At 37.3% G+C, this 19,354-nt stretch overlaps 1 protein-coding gene across 6 annotated transcripts in view; it reads left to right on the top strand.

The window, feature by feature from the left end:
* SLCO6A1 (solute carrier organic anion transporter family member 6A1) overlaps window positions 1-19,354 on the top strand; it is a 205,668-nt gene that overhangs the window by 161,447 nt on the left and 24,867 nt on the right. For 2 of the 6 annotated variants that reach the window (XM_058276693.2, XM_012519108.4), the window contains exon 10: window positions 9,541-9,728. The exons of 3 other annotated variants lie outside the window; for them this stretch is intronic. In XM_058276693.2, coding sequence (XP_058132676.1) covers window positions 9,541-9,728 — 188 coding nt within the window. The remainder of the gene's footprint in view (window positions 1-9,540; window positions 9,729-19,354) is intronic. One more of the 6 variants, XM_058276700.2, reaches the window with a different exon arrangement.

Here is a 19,354-nt window from a genome sequence, read left to right as displayed (position 1 = left end):
TTGTATGTTTTTGTTGTGGTGGTTTTGTTTTTGTTTTTTGCAAATGGAGATCCAATTTTCTCAGCACCATTTGCTGAAGAGACCATTCTTCCGGAATTGAATGGCCTTTGCCACCTTGTCAAAAATCAGCCATAAACTTGAGGTAATTATATTCCATTGATCTATATGTCTGTCCTTGTGCCAGTACCATGCTGTTGTGAGTACCAAGGCTTGGTAATAAGATATAAGATCTGGAAGTGTGACTCCTCCAACTTCATTTTTCTTTTTCAAGACAGCTTTATCTTTTCCATATAAATGTGATGATTGGCTTTTCCATTTCTGCAAAGAAGGTTGTTGCAATTTTGATTGAGTCTATAAATTGCTTTGGGTAATATTGACATCTTAACAAAATTAAGGCTTCCAGTGTATGGATATGTAATCACCTCCCTTTATGTGGGTTTTCTTTGATTTCTTTAGCAATGTTTTATAGTTTTCTATGAATAATCTTTGTATCCTTGGTTAGATTCATTCCTAGATATTTGATTCTTTTCATTGCAAATGAGAATAGAAATGTTTTTCTTGATTTTCTTCTTCCAATTGTCCATTGCTTGTGTATAGAGACACAACTGATTTTGGGGTGTTTATTTTGTACCCTTCCACTTCAGTGAATTCATTTATTAGGTCCAGGATCTTTGTTGTGAATTTTTCAAGATTTTCAAGTTTTTCTGTTATAGGATAATATTATCTGCAAATCAGGAATGTTTTACTTCTTCCTTACCAATTTGGATGGCTTTATTTTTTACTTGTCTAGTTACTCTGGCAATATCTTCCAGTACAGTGTTGAATAATTATGGAGACAGACATCTTAAAAGAAAAGCGTTCTGTCTTTCACCACTAAATATGATATTACCTGTGAGCTTTTCATATATGCCCTATATCTTATTGAAGAAGTTTCACTCTACTCCTAGTGTCCTAAGTGTTTTTATCAAGAAAGTGTGCTGTATTTTGTTACATACATTTTCTGCATCAATTGAGATATCAGGAATTTTTTCCACTGCAGTGAGAAAGAAACAGGGGCTGGTTACAGACTCCTGCCTTCATTTAGAAAAACAAGCCTACCCTTTTCTTCAGCACTTCTAGCTTGTTCTAAACTACTTAGTCAATTCTAATCCCTTTGAATTTGGAGAGAGTGTAAACTAAAATGTAAACTATAATCCATGCTTATATTCCACCTCATATTTTTAAAGTAATATTTTCTGTGATCTATGTATCTTTTAAAAAAAGATTAAAAAGTTAGAAATAAATAATAAATAAATGATTGTATTTTATCCCCCAAATAATTGCATGTATAAATCCATTACTGTGTTAGTCAACACCAAATAATTTTCAATTCTAAAAATAAAACAAATATAATAAAATAAGCATGAGATATTCTTTTTGTCTTATAAATTTAGTAAGTTTTTAAAAAAATGCTATCCCCAAATAACACAATCTTATATGTTGCTTGTGGAAGTACAAACTTTTACAATATATTCTTAAGAATTTGGAAATAAATATTTGAAATCTTTAAGATTTTCATGTGTTTTCATACAATATTTACAATAGTGGGTTTCAATTCCAAGGAAAATAATATGGGTGTTGTACATCTAAATAACCTTTAAACATTAGAAACAAATACATTGGCATGAATTAGGCAGATGAGTTTAAGTGAACAGTGGCTTTACTTGAAAGGATATTGTGATCACTTTAGACATGACTTTTAAAAGCATAATGTGTAATGTTAAATAGAAAAACTGGAGGGATAAAAGTGTATCTATAATATAAAACTATGTGAAAACTAGAATGTCTATTCCTTGAAGTCAGGAACTTTGTGTCTTTAGTTCACTGTTTTTTCCAGCATCTTGCTTTTCACAGAGGCTCAATAAATACTTGTTGAATGAATAAATTAATTATTAAAATGTTTTTCTTATTACCTCAAGTTTGATGAAGCAATAAATGTCCATAGTGAATAATTTCAATATGTGCAAAAACATACTTTAAACATGTCTCCTTTCTATTCCACGTCCTTAATACCCTTATGCTCCTATCCAGAGGCAACCAATGTTATCTTCTTTTCTTGTGCCTCCTTCTAGAAACAGAAATATACATGTTAAAGTATATATAACCTTTCATATACAAATGGAAACATTTTATTTAACATAGTATTTTGAAGAATGGGAAACATGCTTTAAATTAATACCAGTAGTTTTCTTTAGGGACTTGACTGTTTTTTCATTTATTCCAATTTTCTCTATTTTTCAAATATTTTTAATGAGTGTGGATTATTTTTAAAATGAAAAGCAACAAAGTTTAAAGATAGCACTCTGTTATTATCGTTGCTATGTACTTGAATGGAGACTAACCAATTCTCTCAACTAGAACAGTACTTAGGTCAGAGAAATAGTCATAGTAAAGGTTCATAAGCCCTTATCCAAAACTTTTAAGACCAGACTTGTTTTGAAATTCAAAACATTGTTGGATTTAAAAAGAAAATATAGTACATATTATGTATATTATATTCAATACCCAGTGGAGCAGCAACCATAATCATTCATATTTTTGTACCAAAACATGAATATGTGAATATTCTTATTTAGTGGAGTAAATGGAAACATTAAGTAGCTTTACAATATTCTACATCATTATTTGCCACCATTTAGTTATGAAAAAAAAACTTTGGTTTCCAGAACTCCTTGGAGTTAGAAATTGTAAGTAGAGGATTGTGACTCTATATCAGTAGTTAAGAAACTCACTTTTATACAGAAATTTACAGGTTACAAGGCACTTGCAGAAGCTGGTATTTTGTAAATTCCCTGATTTTATTCCCAGGAGGAAGGATCCTGTTCATGCTTTAGCATTCATTAGCCACTTAAATTGCATCCATTATCTTGGTGAAGTGTATTATTCATTTTCCTTTCAAAGAAACAAACCTGAAAGGACTATTTACTAAAATTCTGATACTTGTTTTCCATACAAGTATAAGTGAAAATTAATTAAAATATACATATTTACTTACCTTTTCTAAGGCTAAGACTTCTGTCTTGATCCCTCATTGCTAAAGGAACTTGATTTTCACTATTTTTTTCTTGCTCTTTGGTCTTAAACGATTTGAAGTTCTTTTTAAAATAAACATCCTCTTTTGAAATGGGATTCCTTCCAGTTACCAAGTGTAGCAGTTTGGCATTTTTATGAATTCCAAAAATAGATACTGGATTATGTTTGCAAACTGATCTATTCCTCTGGGCATGTAAGATTATATTGGATTCAGAGGTTTCACTTTTACTTGATTAAATAATGATTAAGACTTTGATTGGGCCACATCAGTAAGATGTTGTGTCCCTGCCCTCTTGGTGGGAAGCAAATCACAGAGAAAACTGCACAGCAGAGGAGTTAGTTTGAGTTTTTGATGCTGAAGCCCAGGGAAGTAAACACCCAGAAGAATATGGAGGAACAGACAGCTCTATAGACATGGCAGTGGCCCTGGTAAAAGAGAGAGCCTAATAGACTACAACTGACCTTATGGAGAGAACAGAGCAGCTGAGCCCAGAGAGGGATGAGCCCCAGGAAAGAGACAAGACTTAGCCTACAGCTAATACTGGAAGAAGCTGGGACCTTATGAGGAAGAGAAAGGCTGGACCCTTGGCAGATGTTGGCAGCCATCTTGCTCCAACATGCGGCAGTAGACTTTGGTTAGGGAAGTAACAAGCTTTATGGCCTGGTAACCATAGCTTCTACCCCAAATAAATACTCCTTATAATGCCAACAGATTTCTGGTATTTTACATCAGCTCTCCTTCAGCTGACTAATATACCAAGTGAAGATGCAACTCTACAGATCTTAAGGTTCTTACATATATCACTTTCCCCTTCCTGGTCTCCATCAGGGTGAATTAAAGTGGGAGGCTCAGAACTCTCATTGTTTAAGAAAACACACCCTATGCCTCTCACTCCTCTAACACTTAGAGCTTCAATTCCACTATTTCTTTGAGACCATCAGGACCAATTTTATCATGTGCTTTTCCATTTTTATGATAGTCACCACCAGGAGCTCAGGACTCCTATATGATTCCTCATCCTTTGGACCCTCATCTCCATATGGTTTTGGTTCTGTGTATCTCCTTATCTGATCTCATCTTGCCCACATCCCTAACTCCACAAACATTTCTACTGTGTTGTGGAAATTAATATATATATATATATTTATTTATCAGCAAAATCACCCTCTCTGCAACCTCTTATCCAAAACTTCTTGTTACTTTCTTGCTCTAACTGACATCTGTATTTTCCAAGAGGAAAGTGATGCCTTTTTCAGTAATTCATTCCAGTAGGCATTACTAATCACTTCTCCTCCTTTTGCAGTCACCTACAGACTCAAGGAGTTTTCCTCTTATTCCTTAAATATTTTAGTCCTGCTTTACTAACATTCCCTAATACCATGCTTAGTGGTTTTGAAATTCATCTTCAGGGTCTTTCTAATACACGAATTTATAATTCCTTGACTTGTTTTCTTATTTTCTTTACTATCCCTTGTCTCATCAAATATCCTCTCATAGTGATACCCTAGGCCTTTTCTTTCTATTAACATTATTCTCCCCATTATCTTAATTTCAGTTATCCCCCTATTTGGCTCTAATTTCCTCTCTTTGCAGCCCCCTCTCTCTAGTACATGGATTTCATAATTCTTCAACTCTTCCAGAACTTATTGTCTTGTGATTCAACCATCTGTTCCTGAAACCTTCTTCATGTTTTCACTTCTCACCATAATCATCCTAGATTCTATGACCTGCACCCATTTGTTTGCTGAATATTGTTGTGTGTCCTTCCAGCTCCACTTTATAACTTCTCCATTTTCCTCTTGGTCCCAGGATACTGATCTCTAGAATGATGGCTCCTTTGTTCTCTGGCTACTGACAGGATTAAGAAAATAAAGAGTCCTAGCAGGAAATCAGAAGGACAGAAAGGTTGAAATTATGTTTATTTCCTTGGCTCCTTCTCTGAGCCATGACTGGCTCTGTCTCTTGCCTGAGAATTATAATTCCTCTCAAAAAGGCCCTTTCCAAAGGATTTTCTCCTTCTAGTAACCATCCCTTCCCTGCGGCCTTTCCATAATCTACTTTCAAAATAAATGCTGCATTTAGCCATTTGTGTAATTTCTTCTGATACCACCCTGGCTCCAAGTACCATTTCCTTTTCACCTGGATTATTTCAACAGCTTCTTAAATGTTTTCTCTGTTTTCATCATTGCCTTCATAGTCCAGTAGTCTCAATATAGCAACCAAGAGTTCTTATAAAATATGTCATTTAGGCTTAAATCTCTTCATTGGTTTTATATTACTCAGAATAAAAAACCCAACTCCTTAAATTGCTCTTGCAATTAACTACTGCTTTCAGTAAAGTCTGTCTTCTTCTCTGGTTTTGTTTTCTGAGTCTCCTTCATGCTCATTCCACTCCAGCCATGCTGCTCTTCTTGCTTTTCTTTGAACCTCATCAAGCAAGCTCCAACTTCAAGGTTTTCCCAATTTGTATTACTTTTTTTTACCTCAAACATTCTTCTTCCAGAGAACCAAACAGCTCACTTCTTTACCTCAGATGTCTGCTCAAATATCACATTATCAATCAGGCCTTTCTTGATCATGCTAAGTATATCTCCATACCTCCAATACTCCCTGTCTTATTTTTCTCCATGCTACTTGTCACCATATACTATACTGTAAATTTTTAAAATGTCCTTTCTCTCCTTAGTAGAAAATGTTCTACATGAGCACACAAGGATTTCTATTTATTGTTTCCTGTGTTTTCCTAAAACTTAAAATTGTATTTGGCACATAAGCACTCAAAAATATTGTGGAATGAATTAATTGCAATTTCTTTTCTTTATTGCATTGCCAAACTTCCTGTGATTACACTTCTGTTTCTTTCTCAGTCTCTTAAAATATAGCTTCTTTTCCTACTAGTCTATTAAAACTGATATCTCAGAATTTACCAGAGGACATTTTATTTATTATTAAACTAAGAATTTCTCCTTAGTCCTCAGTTGTTTAAAGATTTTTGTTTGTTCATTTGTTCATCTTGCATTTAGTTCTGCCATCCAAACTTTGTTTTAGAAAAATTCTTCTTCTGTTAATCTCTTCTTGTAGTTCTCTCTGAATTCCTTTGCCTAGCTACTCTTGTTTTTAAAAAATTATGTAAATTGCCTAATCTCAATACTTACCTTCCCTGCTTTACTCTGTCTATTCTCTTTTGCAAATTTATGCATTGTCTTGATGTCAACTGTCCTATATCTTTTTTTTTTTTTTTAATTTTTTTATTTTTTATTGACTTTGTAATAATATTACATTAAAAATATATATGTGAGGTCCCATTCAACCCCACCCCCACACCCCCCCTCTCCCCCCCCCCAACAACACTCGTTCCCATCATCATGACACATCCATTGGATTTGGTAAGTACATCTTTGGGCACCTCTGCACCTCATATACATTGGTTCACATCATGGCCCATACTCTCCTCTATTCCATCATGTAGGCCCTGTGAGGATTTACAATGTCCGGTGATTACCTCTGAAGCACCATCCAGGGCAGCTCCATGTCCCGAAGACGCCTCCACCTCTCATCTCTTCCTGCCTTTCCCCTTACCCTTTGTCCATTATGTCCACTTTTCCCAATCCAATGCCACCTCTTCTATGTGGACACTGGATTGGTTGTGTCCATTGCACCTTTATGTCAAGAGGAGGCTCAGATTCCACCTGGATGCTGGATGCAATCCTCCCATTTTCAGTTGTAATCACTCTAGGCTCCATGGTGTGGTGGTTGACCTTCTTCACCTCCATCTTAGCTGAGTGTGGTAAGTCCAATAAATCAGATTGTAGGTGCTGGAGTCTGTTGAGGCTCAGGATCTGGCTATCACATTGTCAGTCCAGAGATTCAAATCCCCTAAATATATCTTAAACCCCAACATTAACTGCACCTCCAGCACATTAGCATGGAAGTCTTATGAAGGGAGATCCCATCTGAGTCCAGATTCATCACACATAAACACCATTTCCAAAGAGGGGCCATCTGCCCTGGTAGTTAACCCCATCGGCCATGACCATAACTCCCATGGGTCTCTTTAGCCCTCAAAGGAACCAATATCTGGGGGTTGTATCTGCTTTATCTGTCTCTCTGACTCTGCTCAGTTGTGCATGAGGGCAAACCTTCTGCCAGCCTCCAGACTCTTTTTTAGAAACTCGTAGCCATATAAACTCATTTCTCCTTTCCATTTCCCCCTTACTTTAGGTCAAACAGCATTTTAAAGTCATGGTATTTTATGTAGACATGGATATTCTGCTGATCCGCATTGAACCTTCCGTATAAGGTCATTTTCCAGTTGCATCATCAGTTGGTAGTTGATAGTGGTCCCTCGTTGCCAGGGAGGCTCATCCCCGGGTGTCATGTCCCACGCTGGGGGGAAGGCATTGCATTTACATGCTGAGTTTGGCTTCGAGACTGGCCACATTTGAGTAACATGAAGGCTGACAGAAGGAAATTCCCAGGCACAAAGTTGCTCTAGGCCTTGTTATTATTTTGGGTTTATCAGCTCACAAGCATAGTCATTAGTATCAGGGGCTCACTGTTGAACCCTCACTCCCTCCCGGTCCCCACCACTGTACCTGGGAGACTGTCGCTGCTCCCCTAGGGACCACGACAGAGCACCACTAACTGTCCTATATCTTTACCTCCATCTTGACCCTTTTAATTACTGCTTTTTCATATTTCTGTTATCCAACCTATCCAGTAACCACTTAGCAACTTATGCACCTGTTCTGCTAAGGAAGAGGCAGAAACTCTAAAAGCTATGCAAAGTCAGTTTTATTCAATCAAATGAGTTTCAGGTTATAGCAAATGATTATAACAATTGAGCAATCACAGAAGAGTAATTAATTAAAGATAGAAAAGAATAAAAGTATATACAACCACTCGCCAAATCAGGGGAAAATGCAAAATCTGATCTCTCACATATCTGGGGAGCCCCTTTGCAGCCAATCGGAGTTCTGATTGGAAAAATGGTCCGAGGCAGGGCGTCGTCTCCTGGGTGATGCTCCGATGGGCAGCTTGAGGACCATCCTTTTTAAGGGGTCCAAACCACAGAACTCCAATGAGTCTTGCAACTCATTAGGAATGACCTCCTCAAAAGTAAATGAATCCATCCTATGGAGGGTGGTGGGGCACCAGCCAGCCCTCCACAGGAGAGACATGATGTCTGGAGGGGTCTTTGTTCTATTCTATTTATGGTACACTGAACAGGAACATAAAGACTTTCAGCTTTTAGTTCTGTAGGGGATAAAAACAGGATGTGCAAATATCATGTCTGGTATTTAGTCCTTCTTAAGCATTTGTTTTTTGGGTAATGTATGAAGGGGTTGTCTGCATAGCAGCGTTACAACATTCCAAAGGACAAGTTAATTATTCACAATTCTAGCCTAAAACAGCAGATAGTATTAATTAGAAAGCTTATGAATTCACACTTCTTAGTAATAATTTTCTTATAGTACATCACCACCCACAATGACCTATGATTTATGGACCACCATTTTCTGAATCACTCAGATCAAACCATCTTTGATGCTTCTTATTTCTTCACTAATAATCTAGTTCCATATTTCTGGTGATTTTATCATTATTGCTATTATTTTATAATTTAGAGTGTTTTCCATACACTAACTGGTCTCTCTGTAGCCACAAAGTGTATTTTGATTTTCTTACAAAATACCACCAGATTCATCTTCCTTGAATTATCAATCCTATAACAACTCCAATTTTTTTTTTCAATCCCCTTTCAGGACTGCATTAAGGCTTTTTTTGGCCCTAGACACTTTTGCCTCTATGGTCCCTTTGATTATTAAAAAACAAGAACAACAACAAACTAAGCCCTAATTTACAATTTCATTAGTGTAGAAATAAATATAATCCAAGTTGACTTCATTATTATATATTCATTAATATTATATTCATTTTACTTATTTTAAAATAAAATTAAGACATTTTTATGTGCCTCTAAAAGGATCATGGTCCACAGGCACTGCGACTGCTTTACCTAATGGATAGCTTAGTCCTGCCACAAGTGCATACAAAATGAAGTCATATCTTTTCATGTAGGACCCAAAACTTTTCACAGTTGGGTAACTATCCATATTTCAAGTCCTAGCTAAAATTTTATTCATTACATTTTCTTTGATTGCTTTCAATTTATAGAGTTGTCCAGCAAAAATTTTTTGAAATTGAATATAAATATTGGGGGAAAATTCCTTAACAGAACTTTTCCTAAGTAAATATAATTACACACACACAATAATTCTTTATCAGGTTAAATATCTTGGATTTATCATTAATGTTTTATTTCTAAATAACAAATGATAAGGATATTTCCTAATTTAAAAATGGCCAGTCTCCCTACAATTATTGATTCATGTTTTATTTTATGATAATAAAAGTTTTTGCTTTGTGACTATATTTCTGAAAGATTGTTTCCTTCATATTCATAGACATACTACAATTGTTCTTGCATTACGAAGGGATTAACAACCTCAGATAATGAAGGTGATTTTATCGATGCTACATCTGGCAAATGTGAAGTAAAGTGCCATAAATTACCTTTGTTCATTTCTTTTATCTTTTCTACGATTGTGTTTTCTTGTTTTTCTGGTATACCAGGCATCATGTCCATACTCCGGTATGTATATATTATTCATAATCTTTATCCACTTAATACATAAGAAAGGTAATTTTAAGAAAATATTAGAATATTGTAATAAAAGATTTGCCTTGCATGTCATGGTAGCAAGTTTTATAGGGGAAAATTATTATATTGTCCAAATTCACATGTAGGTTTAATTCTCTTTCTTTCAACTAACTGTGTTGAAGCTAATTAGTTGCATACAGTGGTTAGATATTATATTTAGTTTAAATTAAATTTAAAATGAATTAATTAATTGGATTTAATATACATAGAAAGACATAAATACAGGAAATTATTCATTATAGCACAGATGTGATGTGATTATAATCTTGTTTCCTTGATTATAGGAATTATTAGTTATTATTCACTTTAAAAATTATTCACTATTTATTCCTATATTAGCTAGTTTTAATGGTAAGCAACCCTCAGAGTCATCATAACTTTTAGTATTTTAGCATCTAAGTTTGTGATTATTCTAAATAGAACCAATATTTACCATTCATTTGTTCTTTTTGAACATACAAAATCCACTTAATACTCATTTAATAAAAACAATAAGTTGTAACAGAATAATTGGCCATTATTTTAAATTTTTAAGGAACTAACATAATACTTGTGATGAGGGGCAATTTGTTGTACCCTAGGAAAACATATTAGAAAACGTGATCAAATATCTGCAAAAATAATTTATATTGGATATATTTGGTCTCTGAATTTAGATGAGAAGACAAAACTTGAAGATAGTACATGAAACAGTTTTTTAAATCATTCATCTGTGTCTGACTCTGGACAAACCAATAAAATATGAACTTTGTCTCAAGTTGTTTAGAGTTTATTAGTGAGAGATAAACACATTTTAAAAAAGTGAAATATTAAAAGTGGTTTTATTAAAACCTATACAGGCTGACCAGGTAACAAAGTTTGGGAAATGGTAATTTCTATCTAGAATTGATTTGGAAATGCTTATGGAAGAGATGACACTTGAACTGAGTTATGAAGATAGTTGATTTCTCATAATGCAGGCAGACTGGAGACAATGACTTAGTGGGAAGTATGCTATGACAGAGTAGCATTACAGTGAATTGGGCAAGGATATACGAGCTAAATGAAGCCTGAGTATGGGAGGCATTTTTTGACATGCTAATGTGAAAGTTTTCCTGTGTACACCTGGAAGTCATCGAAGACTATGAACTCAGGAGTAAAGATGATCATATATACATTTAGGTTAAGTGCTTGAAGATAATGTGGAAGATGGAGCTGAGAGGAAAAATTAGGGGAAAAAGAAAATAATTAGTACAACATTTTAGAATTTAGTAGTAGTATTTAGAGATAGAAATAGAGAAAATGTTTGAGAAATATTTAGTTTGGAAACAAGGACAAGTATTGTTAATTAGATGTGCATGGTACACAAAACAGAATATGAAGAAAACTGGGATCATGCCAGATATCTAGATTTGCAAGCAGAATGAATGATTATTCCATTAACTGACAGAGGAAATCCAAGAAGTGCAAGGTCAGATTGAAGATGATCAGTACACTGTTGATATGCCGTATGTGGCATAAACATCCAAATAAATGTCCTCAGCAATGAGATGAAAGAGATGATAGTAATATTTTGGAAATTTAGTTCTGAATCTTCGCACTTTTCCTGCTAACCAGGAAGAGTAACAAATAGAATAAACACACATACATAAACACACACACAAACACACATACATATGTGTCCATACACTACAATTTTAGTAAAACGATGAGAGAAAAAACTGACAAATTTGAAATTGCATGTAAATGTCACTAGCGTTGAAGCAGACAGGGAAGTCAGTTTAGAGAACAAAAAATGCTACAGGAACAGAAAATACGGAGTAGGTCCCAGAATTCACTGTTCTCAGATATCTCCAGCATAGATTCCTATATGACAGGGGGTCCCACCTTGAGATGGAAGTGCTAGGACCAGGAACTAAGTAGATAGATCGAGGCCTAATTTCTATGGGGAGACTCAAAGAGAGGACTTGAAAAGTGCCCAGGAGGTCCAGACATGATATATCCCAGAAAGTACCAATAAAATATACCCTTTATAAATTAATGCAAAACCTTGGAAAACGAGGAATGTAAAGAGTCCTTAGAATGGGATGGCAGGTGCCATTCTCTTGAAGTAGGCTAGATTTGGAAAGGCAAAGATTGCCACACAGAGAAACCATATTTATGTCTTTCTCTATATCAACAGAGGAAATAATTCTTTAATTTTAAACCAGAGATCCTGGCCTGAGTCCCACACCCATAGTCTTCTGCCACTAGTTCAAGAAAATCCATACCATTCAAATATGAGTAAGCAGAAAAGGAAAATGTTCTGTCTACATGCAAAATAATTATTTGAAAGGAATGAAAATTATCAAGCATTACTTTACTACAGACAATGCATGCTCACCAAAAAATATTACCATAAAGCAGATATCAACATAACTATATGTAAATTTAAAATATTAAGCAATCAATGGCAGAAAACAAGAGGAAATAGGTAGATAAAAGGAGGCTAAGGAATGGGAACTTATAAAACTCAGGAAAGAGATAAAAGTAAAAAAAATAGAAAATGAAAACTGAAATATAAACCATACAAGGAGGAAAAGACAACACAGAAATTGCAATAAAATATATAGAAAAAAGAGAAAAATGAAGACTATAAAGTAAATATAAAGAAATAAAGTATTAGAAAAATATGACAAGTATTAAAGACAGGAAGATATAAATCATATTGGAGTCCCCAAAGAAGAAAACCAAAATAATCAAATAAGAAATACTTAAATCTATAGTTTAATTAAGCTCTACTGAAATAAGAATAAATAATAAGTACTGATATAATAAATAATAACTAATGAATAAATACTGAAATAAATAAATGTTTATATCTATATATTGAAATACTACAATATGTACCTAGGAAAATTTACCCAGAAAAATCAATACTGAGATATACTACAGTAAAATGATCAGATTTAAAGGTGAGGAAAGAATTCTTTTGTCATCCACAAAAAAGAATAACTCACTTGGCACGGTGAGGGACGAAACGGGGTCCCTGTTATGGGACGAGCGGGGTCCCTGTTAAGGGACGAGTGGGGTCCCGTTGTGGGACGAGCGGGGTCCCTGTTAAGGGACGAGCGGGGTCCTGTTGTGGGACGAGCGGGGTCCCTGTTAAGGGACAAGCGGGGTCCCGTTGTGGGACGAGCGGGGTCCCTGTTAAGGGACGAGCGGGGTCCCGTTGTGGGACGAGCGGGGTCCCTGTTAAGGGGCGAGTGGGGTCCCGTTGTGGGACGAGAGGGGTCCCTGGCGTGGGGAAGAAAGCCTCGTACGGCCGCTGAGGCTTCCCTCAGGGGCTCCGAAGGCGTGGAGGGCGCACGACCCAGGAAGGAGTCGCGGAGACAGGCTGATGGCACAAGTCTGGTCTATTGTGGAAGGGGATGCAGATTTATAGGATTGGGGAGTGGTGTGGCGGGTTCTGATTGGCTAGGGCAAATGCTGTTTCCATATAAGGCAATGTTCTGGCATTGGGCTAGTGATTGGCCAGTAGAGTTATGTGCTAACTCTTGATAGGCTGACACTGTTACTAAGCTGATAGGTGGTTGTAAGCTGTTGCTGGGCAAACAGCGTAGTAAGAGATTAGGTTTAAGGGAGGGGGGAGGGGAAGTAAGAGCTGGGCTAGGCGGGAGATAGGAAGGGGGAGGGCGGTGCCAGCTAGCCATTAGCAGCAAAGGCCTAGTCAGGCGTGGTCACCTTGTCTAGGCCCAGTGGGCATAGGCGGTGTCACCTCTTGCCGCACTGTTTGCCACTGAGGCAAGCCGGGTGCCCCTCCTCCCACAGCACGGGAAGCAAAATAGTTTGGTATCAGGCACCCTAATAATAACATTCACCTCCAGAAGACTATGAAGAAACACTTAAAATATTATTAAGGAAAAGGAAATGTAAACAGATTGTTTATTATCTGCAAACTGCCATACAATTATATATGATTTTGATATGAAAGAACCTACGTAATATTGTTTTTATTTTTTTTTTTATTTATTTTTTTTTTTTTTAATTTTTTTATTTTTTATTGACTTTGTAATAATATTACATTAAAAATATATATGTGAGGTCCCATTCAACCCCACCCCCACACCCCCCCTCTCCCCCCCCCCCCCAACAACACTCGTTCCCATCATCATGACACATCCATTGGATTTGGTAAGTACATCTTTGGGCACCTCTGCACCTCATATACATTGGTTCACATCATGGCCCATACTCTCCTCTATTCCATCATGTAGGCCCTGTGAGGATTTACAATGTCCGGTGATTACCTCTGAAGCACCATCCAGGGCAGCTCCATGTCCCGAAGACGCCTCCACCTCTCATCTCTTCCTGCCTTTCCCCATACCCTTTGTCCATTATGTCCACTTTTCCCAATCCAATGCCACCTCTTCTATGTGGACACTGGATTGGTTGTGTCCATTGCACCTTTATGTCAAGAGGAGGCTCAGATTCCACCTGGATGCTGGATGCAATCCTCCCATTTTCAGTTGTAATCACTCTAGGCTCCATGGTGTGGTGGTTGTCCTTCACCTCCATCTTAGCTGAGTGTGGTAAGTCCAATAAATCAGATTGTAGGTGCTGGAGTCTGTTGAGGCTCAGGATCTGGCTATCACATTGTCAGTCCAGAGATTCAAATCCCCTAAATATATCTTAAACCCCAACATTAACTGCACCTCCAGCACATTAGCATGGAAGTCTTATGAAGGGAGATCCCATCTGAGTCCAGATTCATCACACATAAACACCATTTCCAAAGAGGGGCCATCTGCCCTGGTAGTTAACCCCATCGGCCATGACCATAACTCCCATGGGTCTCTTTAGCCCTCAAAGGAACCAATATCTGGGGGTTGTATCTGCTTTATCTGTCTCTCTGACTCTGCTCAGTTGTGCATGAGGGCAAACCTTCTGCCAGCCTCCAGACTCTTTTTTAGAAACTCGTAGCCATATAAACTCATTTCTCCTTTCCATTTCCCCCTTACTTTAGGTCAAACAGCATTTTAAAGTCATGGTATTTTATGTAGACATGGATATTCTGCTGATCCGCATTGAACCTTCCGTATAAGGTCATTTTCCAGTTGCATCATCAGTTGGTAGTTGATAGTGGTCCCTCGTTGCCAGGGAGGCTCATCCCCGGGTGTCATGTCCCACGCTGGGGGGAAGGCATTGCATTTACATGCTGAGTTTGGCTTCGAGACTGGCCACATTTGAGTAACATGAAGGCTGACAGAAGGAAATTCCCAGGCACAAAGTTGCTCTAGGCCTTGTTATTATTTTGGGTTTATCAGCTCACAAGCATAGTCATTAGTATCAGGGGCTCACTGTTGAACCCTCACTCCCTCCCGGTCCCCACCACTGTACCTGGGAGACTGTCGCTGCTCCCCTAGGGACCACGACAGAGCACCACTGGCCGGGAACCCAGTACCCCCCCTACTGTGGTTTTTAATTGTTGCCACTATGAGTATATCCAAACATTACCATGCACCCTGGACATATGTTCTGTACAGCTCCCTGTCAGTCATATATCATCTGTCATTGGTATCCCATACCAGTATCCCTCCATTGCCATTGTTGAAACACTCTGTGATCCAGAACTCCCCGAAATTTGAAGCCCAATATAATGTCATGGTCCCTTACTAGGGAATGGCATATAGCGATGAGTTTAAAGGATAGATAAAGAACTTGGATAAAGTTAGATAAAGAACTTAGATAAAGAATGTTGACTTGAAAAAATTCCACATCCTATTTTTCCCCCCCCCCCCCCCCCTAATTATTCAGCTTTTCTTCACAGGAGTCCTAGACCACAGCAATGTATATATATAATATACAGCACTCCCACACATCCACCAGAAAACCTTTTCCCTTCCACAGTGATACTCTTACGCCCTATTCATATCATATTTACTTAAAGTGATGTACAGAGTCTGAGACATTAGCTTTCTAACAAGGTGACATCTGTATTTACATTATGGTGCATACTTTAGGATACAAAGTTCTTTACATTTTTAGTTATCCTATGTTTTACATTATGGTTTACATTATCAGTCTGTCATCTCCTATATGTTATGGTGTAATATTACATGTTTTATATCCATCCTTGTGTACTCTCAAGAAACTCCTCTCTTACCCCCCATTTACTTTGGTTCCACACATTTAACGTCCATTTTCCCTTCCACCTTAGTGCCCTCAGTGATAGCCAACCTCCGTTTCCTGAGGAGCCACTTCCAGAGATAGATGGAATAGTGTTCAGGGCCTAACTTGCTCAACTGCCCCAATGCCCTGGGAGCCACCCTTTCTCTCGAGGGATACAGTTCCCTCTATTGGATGGCATTAGTCCTCCCCAGGATGTGGGTCCACCCCCACTCTCACTACTTGGGTTTCTACCCCATGGTGTCACCCACTCTGGCAGAATGAGCATTTAGACATTCCCCAGGAGCCCGTCCTGCATCAGACCCTCCCCTCCGAGCATTCTAAACAGGTAACCCTCTTTATTATATTTTGATATGATTTTCTCGGCATTTTACTCTCCACCAACACCTGACCCTCTCCTGGTTCGTATGCTACCCCTCCCTCCCCCCACTTTTGGGCAACGTTACCCACCCGTCCCTCCCCAGCCACCCTCAAACCCGCAAAGCCCCAAGCAAAGGCAACCCCTTGCCCCCCTTTTATCTCTTCTTTGTGTTCATACTTACCACCATCTCGTCTTAAATTCCACCCCTGCAGACATCGGCTCATATCCTTCCTCCACCCTCCGATTTCCTGCAAGCCTATCGTTCAGTCTCTTGCTATCTAGGGCAGCTTGTTTATTTCATATCATTGAGGTCATGTAGTATTTGTCCTTCAATGTCTGGGTTGCTTCACTCAACATAAGGTTCTCAAGATTCATCCATGTTATCACATGTGTTTGTAGTGTGTTTGTTCTTACAGCCGAGTAGTATTCCATTGTGTGTATATACCACATTTTATTGATCCACTCGTCTGTTGATGGGCATTTGGGTTGATTCCAACTTTTGGCAATAGTGAACAATGCTGCTATGAACATTGGTGTACATATATTGGTTTGTGTTCTTGTTTTCAGTTCTGCTGGGTATATTCCCAGCAGTGGTATTGCTGGGTCATATGGCAAATCTATGGCTAGTTTTTTGAGAAACCGCCATACTGTTCTCCAGAATGGTTGGATCCTTCTGCATTCCCACCAGCAGTGGATGAGTGTTCCCCTTCCTTCACATCCTCTCCAGCACTTGTATTCTTCTGTTTTTTTCATAGCTGCCAATCTTATGGGTGTAAGATGGTATCTCATTGTGGTTTTGATTTGCATTTCCCTGATAGCTAGAGATTTGGAACATTTTTTCATGTGCTTTCTTGCCATTTGTATTTCTTCTTCGGAGAAGTGTCTGTTTAAGTCTTTTTCCCATTTTTTAAATGGATTGTTTATCTTTTTATTTTCAAGATGTAGGAGTTCTTTATATATGCAAGTTATAAGTTTCTTATCAGATATATGATTGCCAAATATTTTCTCCCACTGTGTGGGCTCCCTTTTTACTTTCTTGACAAACTCCTTTGAGGTGCAGAAGGCTTTAATTTTGAGGAAGTCCCATTTATCTATTAGTTCTTTTGCTGCTCGTGCTTTTGGTGAGATATTCATAAATCCATTACCTATTACAAGGTCCTGTAGATGTTTCCCTACACTGCTTTCTAAGGTTTTTATGGTCTTGGCTTTTATATTTAGGTCTTTGATCCATCTTGAGTTGATCTTTGTATAAGGTGTGAGATGGTAATCCTCTTTCATTCTTCTACATATGGCTATCCAGTTCTCCAGACACCATTTGTTGAATAGGCCACTCTCTCCCAGTTGAGAGGGTTTGGTGGCTTTATCGAATATTATGTGGTTGTATATGTGAGGTTCTATATCAGAGCTTTCAATTCGATTCCATTGGTCTATATGTCTCTCCTTATGCCAATACCATGCTGTTTTCACCACCGTAGCTTTATAGTATGTTTTGAAGTCAGGTAGTGTGATTCCTCCAATTTCGTTTTTCTTTTTCAGTATGTCTTTGGCTATTCGGGGTCTCTTTCCTTTCCAAATAAATTTCATAGTTAGTTTTTCTAATTCCTTAAAGAAGGCTGCATTGATTTTTATTGGGATTGCATTGAATGTGTAGATCAATTTTGGTAGGATAGACATCTTAATAATGTTCAGTCTTCCTATCCATGAACAAGGAATAGTCTTCCATTTATTTAGGTCTTCTTTGATTTCCTTGAACAATCTTGTATAGTTCTCAGTGTATAAGTTCTTTACCTCTTTAGTTAAATTTATTCCTAAGTATTTGATTTTTTTATTTACTATTGTGAATGGTATTTGTTTCTTGATTTCCTCCTGATCTTGCTCATTATTGGTGTACAGAAATGCTACTGATTTTTGCGCATTGATCTTATAACCTGCGACTTTACTAAACTCATTTATGAGTTCTAGAATCTTCGTTGTAGATCTCTCAGGGTTTTCTATGTATAGGATCATGTCATCTGCAAATAATGAAATTTTGACTTCTTCCTTTCCAATTTGAATGCCTTTTATTTCTGGTTCTTGCCTCAGTGCTCGAGCAAGTACTTCTAAGACAATGTTAAATAGGAGCGGCGACAGTGGGCATCCTTGTCTTGTTCCTGAGTTTAGAGGGAAGGAGTCTAGGATTTCTCCATTGTAAACAATATTGGCTTTAGGTTTTTCATATATACTCTTTATCATGTTCAAAAAATTTCCTTGTATTCCAATCATTTGGAGTGTTTTTATCAAGAAAGGGTGCTGTATTTTGTCAAATGCTTTTTCTGCATCAATCGATATAATCATGTGATTTTTTTCCTTCAATCTGTTTATATGGTGTATTACGTTGATTGATTTTCTTATGTTGAACCATCCTTGCATACCTGGGATGAATCCCACTTGGTCGTGGTGTATAATTCGTTTAATGTGTTGTTGAATACGATTAGCAAGTATTTTGTTAAGTATTTTTGCGTCTAGGTTCATTAGAGAAATTGGTCTGTAATTTTCCTTTCTTGTGATGTCTTTGTTTGGCTTTGGTACTAGGGTAATGTTGGCATCATAGAAGGAGTTGGGTAATGTTCTTTCTGTTTCGATGGTTTGGAATAGTTTCAGCAGGATTGGTGTCAGTTCTTTCCGGAATGTTTTATAGAATTCACCTGTGAAGCCATCTGGCCCTGGGCTCTTCTTAGTTGGGAGATTTTTAATAACTGATTCTATCTCTCTGCTTGTGATTGGTTTGTTAAGATCATCAATTTCTTCTTTTGTCAATATCGGCTGTTTATGTGTTTCTAGGAATTTGTCCATTTCCTCTAGATTGTCATTTTTGTTGGAATATAGTTTTTCAAAATATCCTCTTATGATAGTCTTTATTTCTGTGGGGTCAGTGGTGATATCGCCTTTCTCATTTCTTATTTTGTGTATTTGCATCTTCTCTCTTTTTTTCTTTGTTAGTGTTGCTAAAGGTTTGTCAATTTTGTTAATCTTCTCAAAAAACCAGCTCTTGGTCTTGTTTATCTGTTCA

The sequence above is a fragment of the Dasypus novemcinctus genome, chromosome 2 (genome assembly GCF_030445035.2).
Source record: "Dasypus novemcinctus isolate mDasNov1 chromosome 2, mDasNov1.1.hap2, whole genome shotgun sequence".
Classification (NCBI taxonomy): domain Eukaryota; kingdom Metazoa; phylum Chordata; class Mammalia; order Cingulata; family Dasypodidae; genus Dasypus; species Dasypus novemcinctus.
Note: the sequence above shows the minus strand (reverse complement) of the source record. Positions and strands in the feature narration are given on the sequence as shown.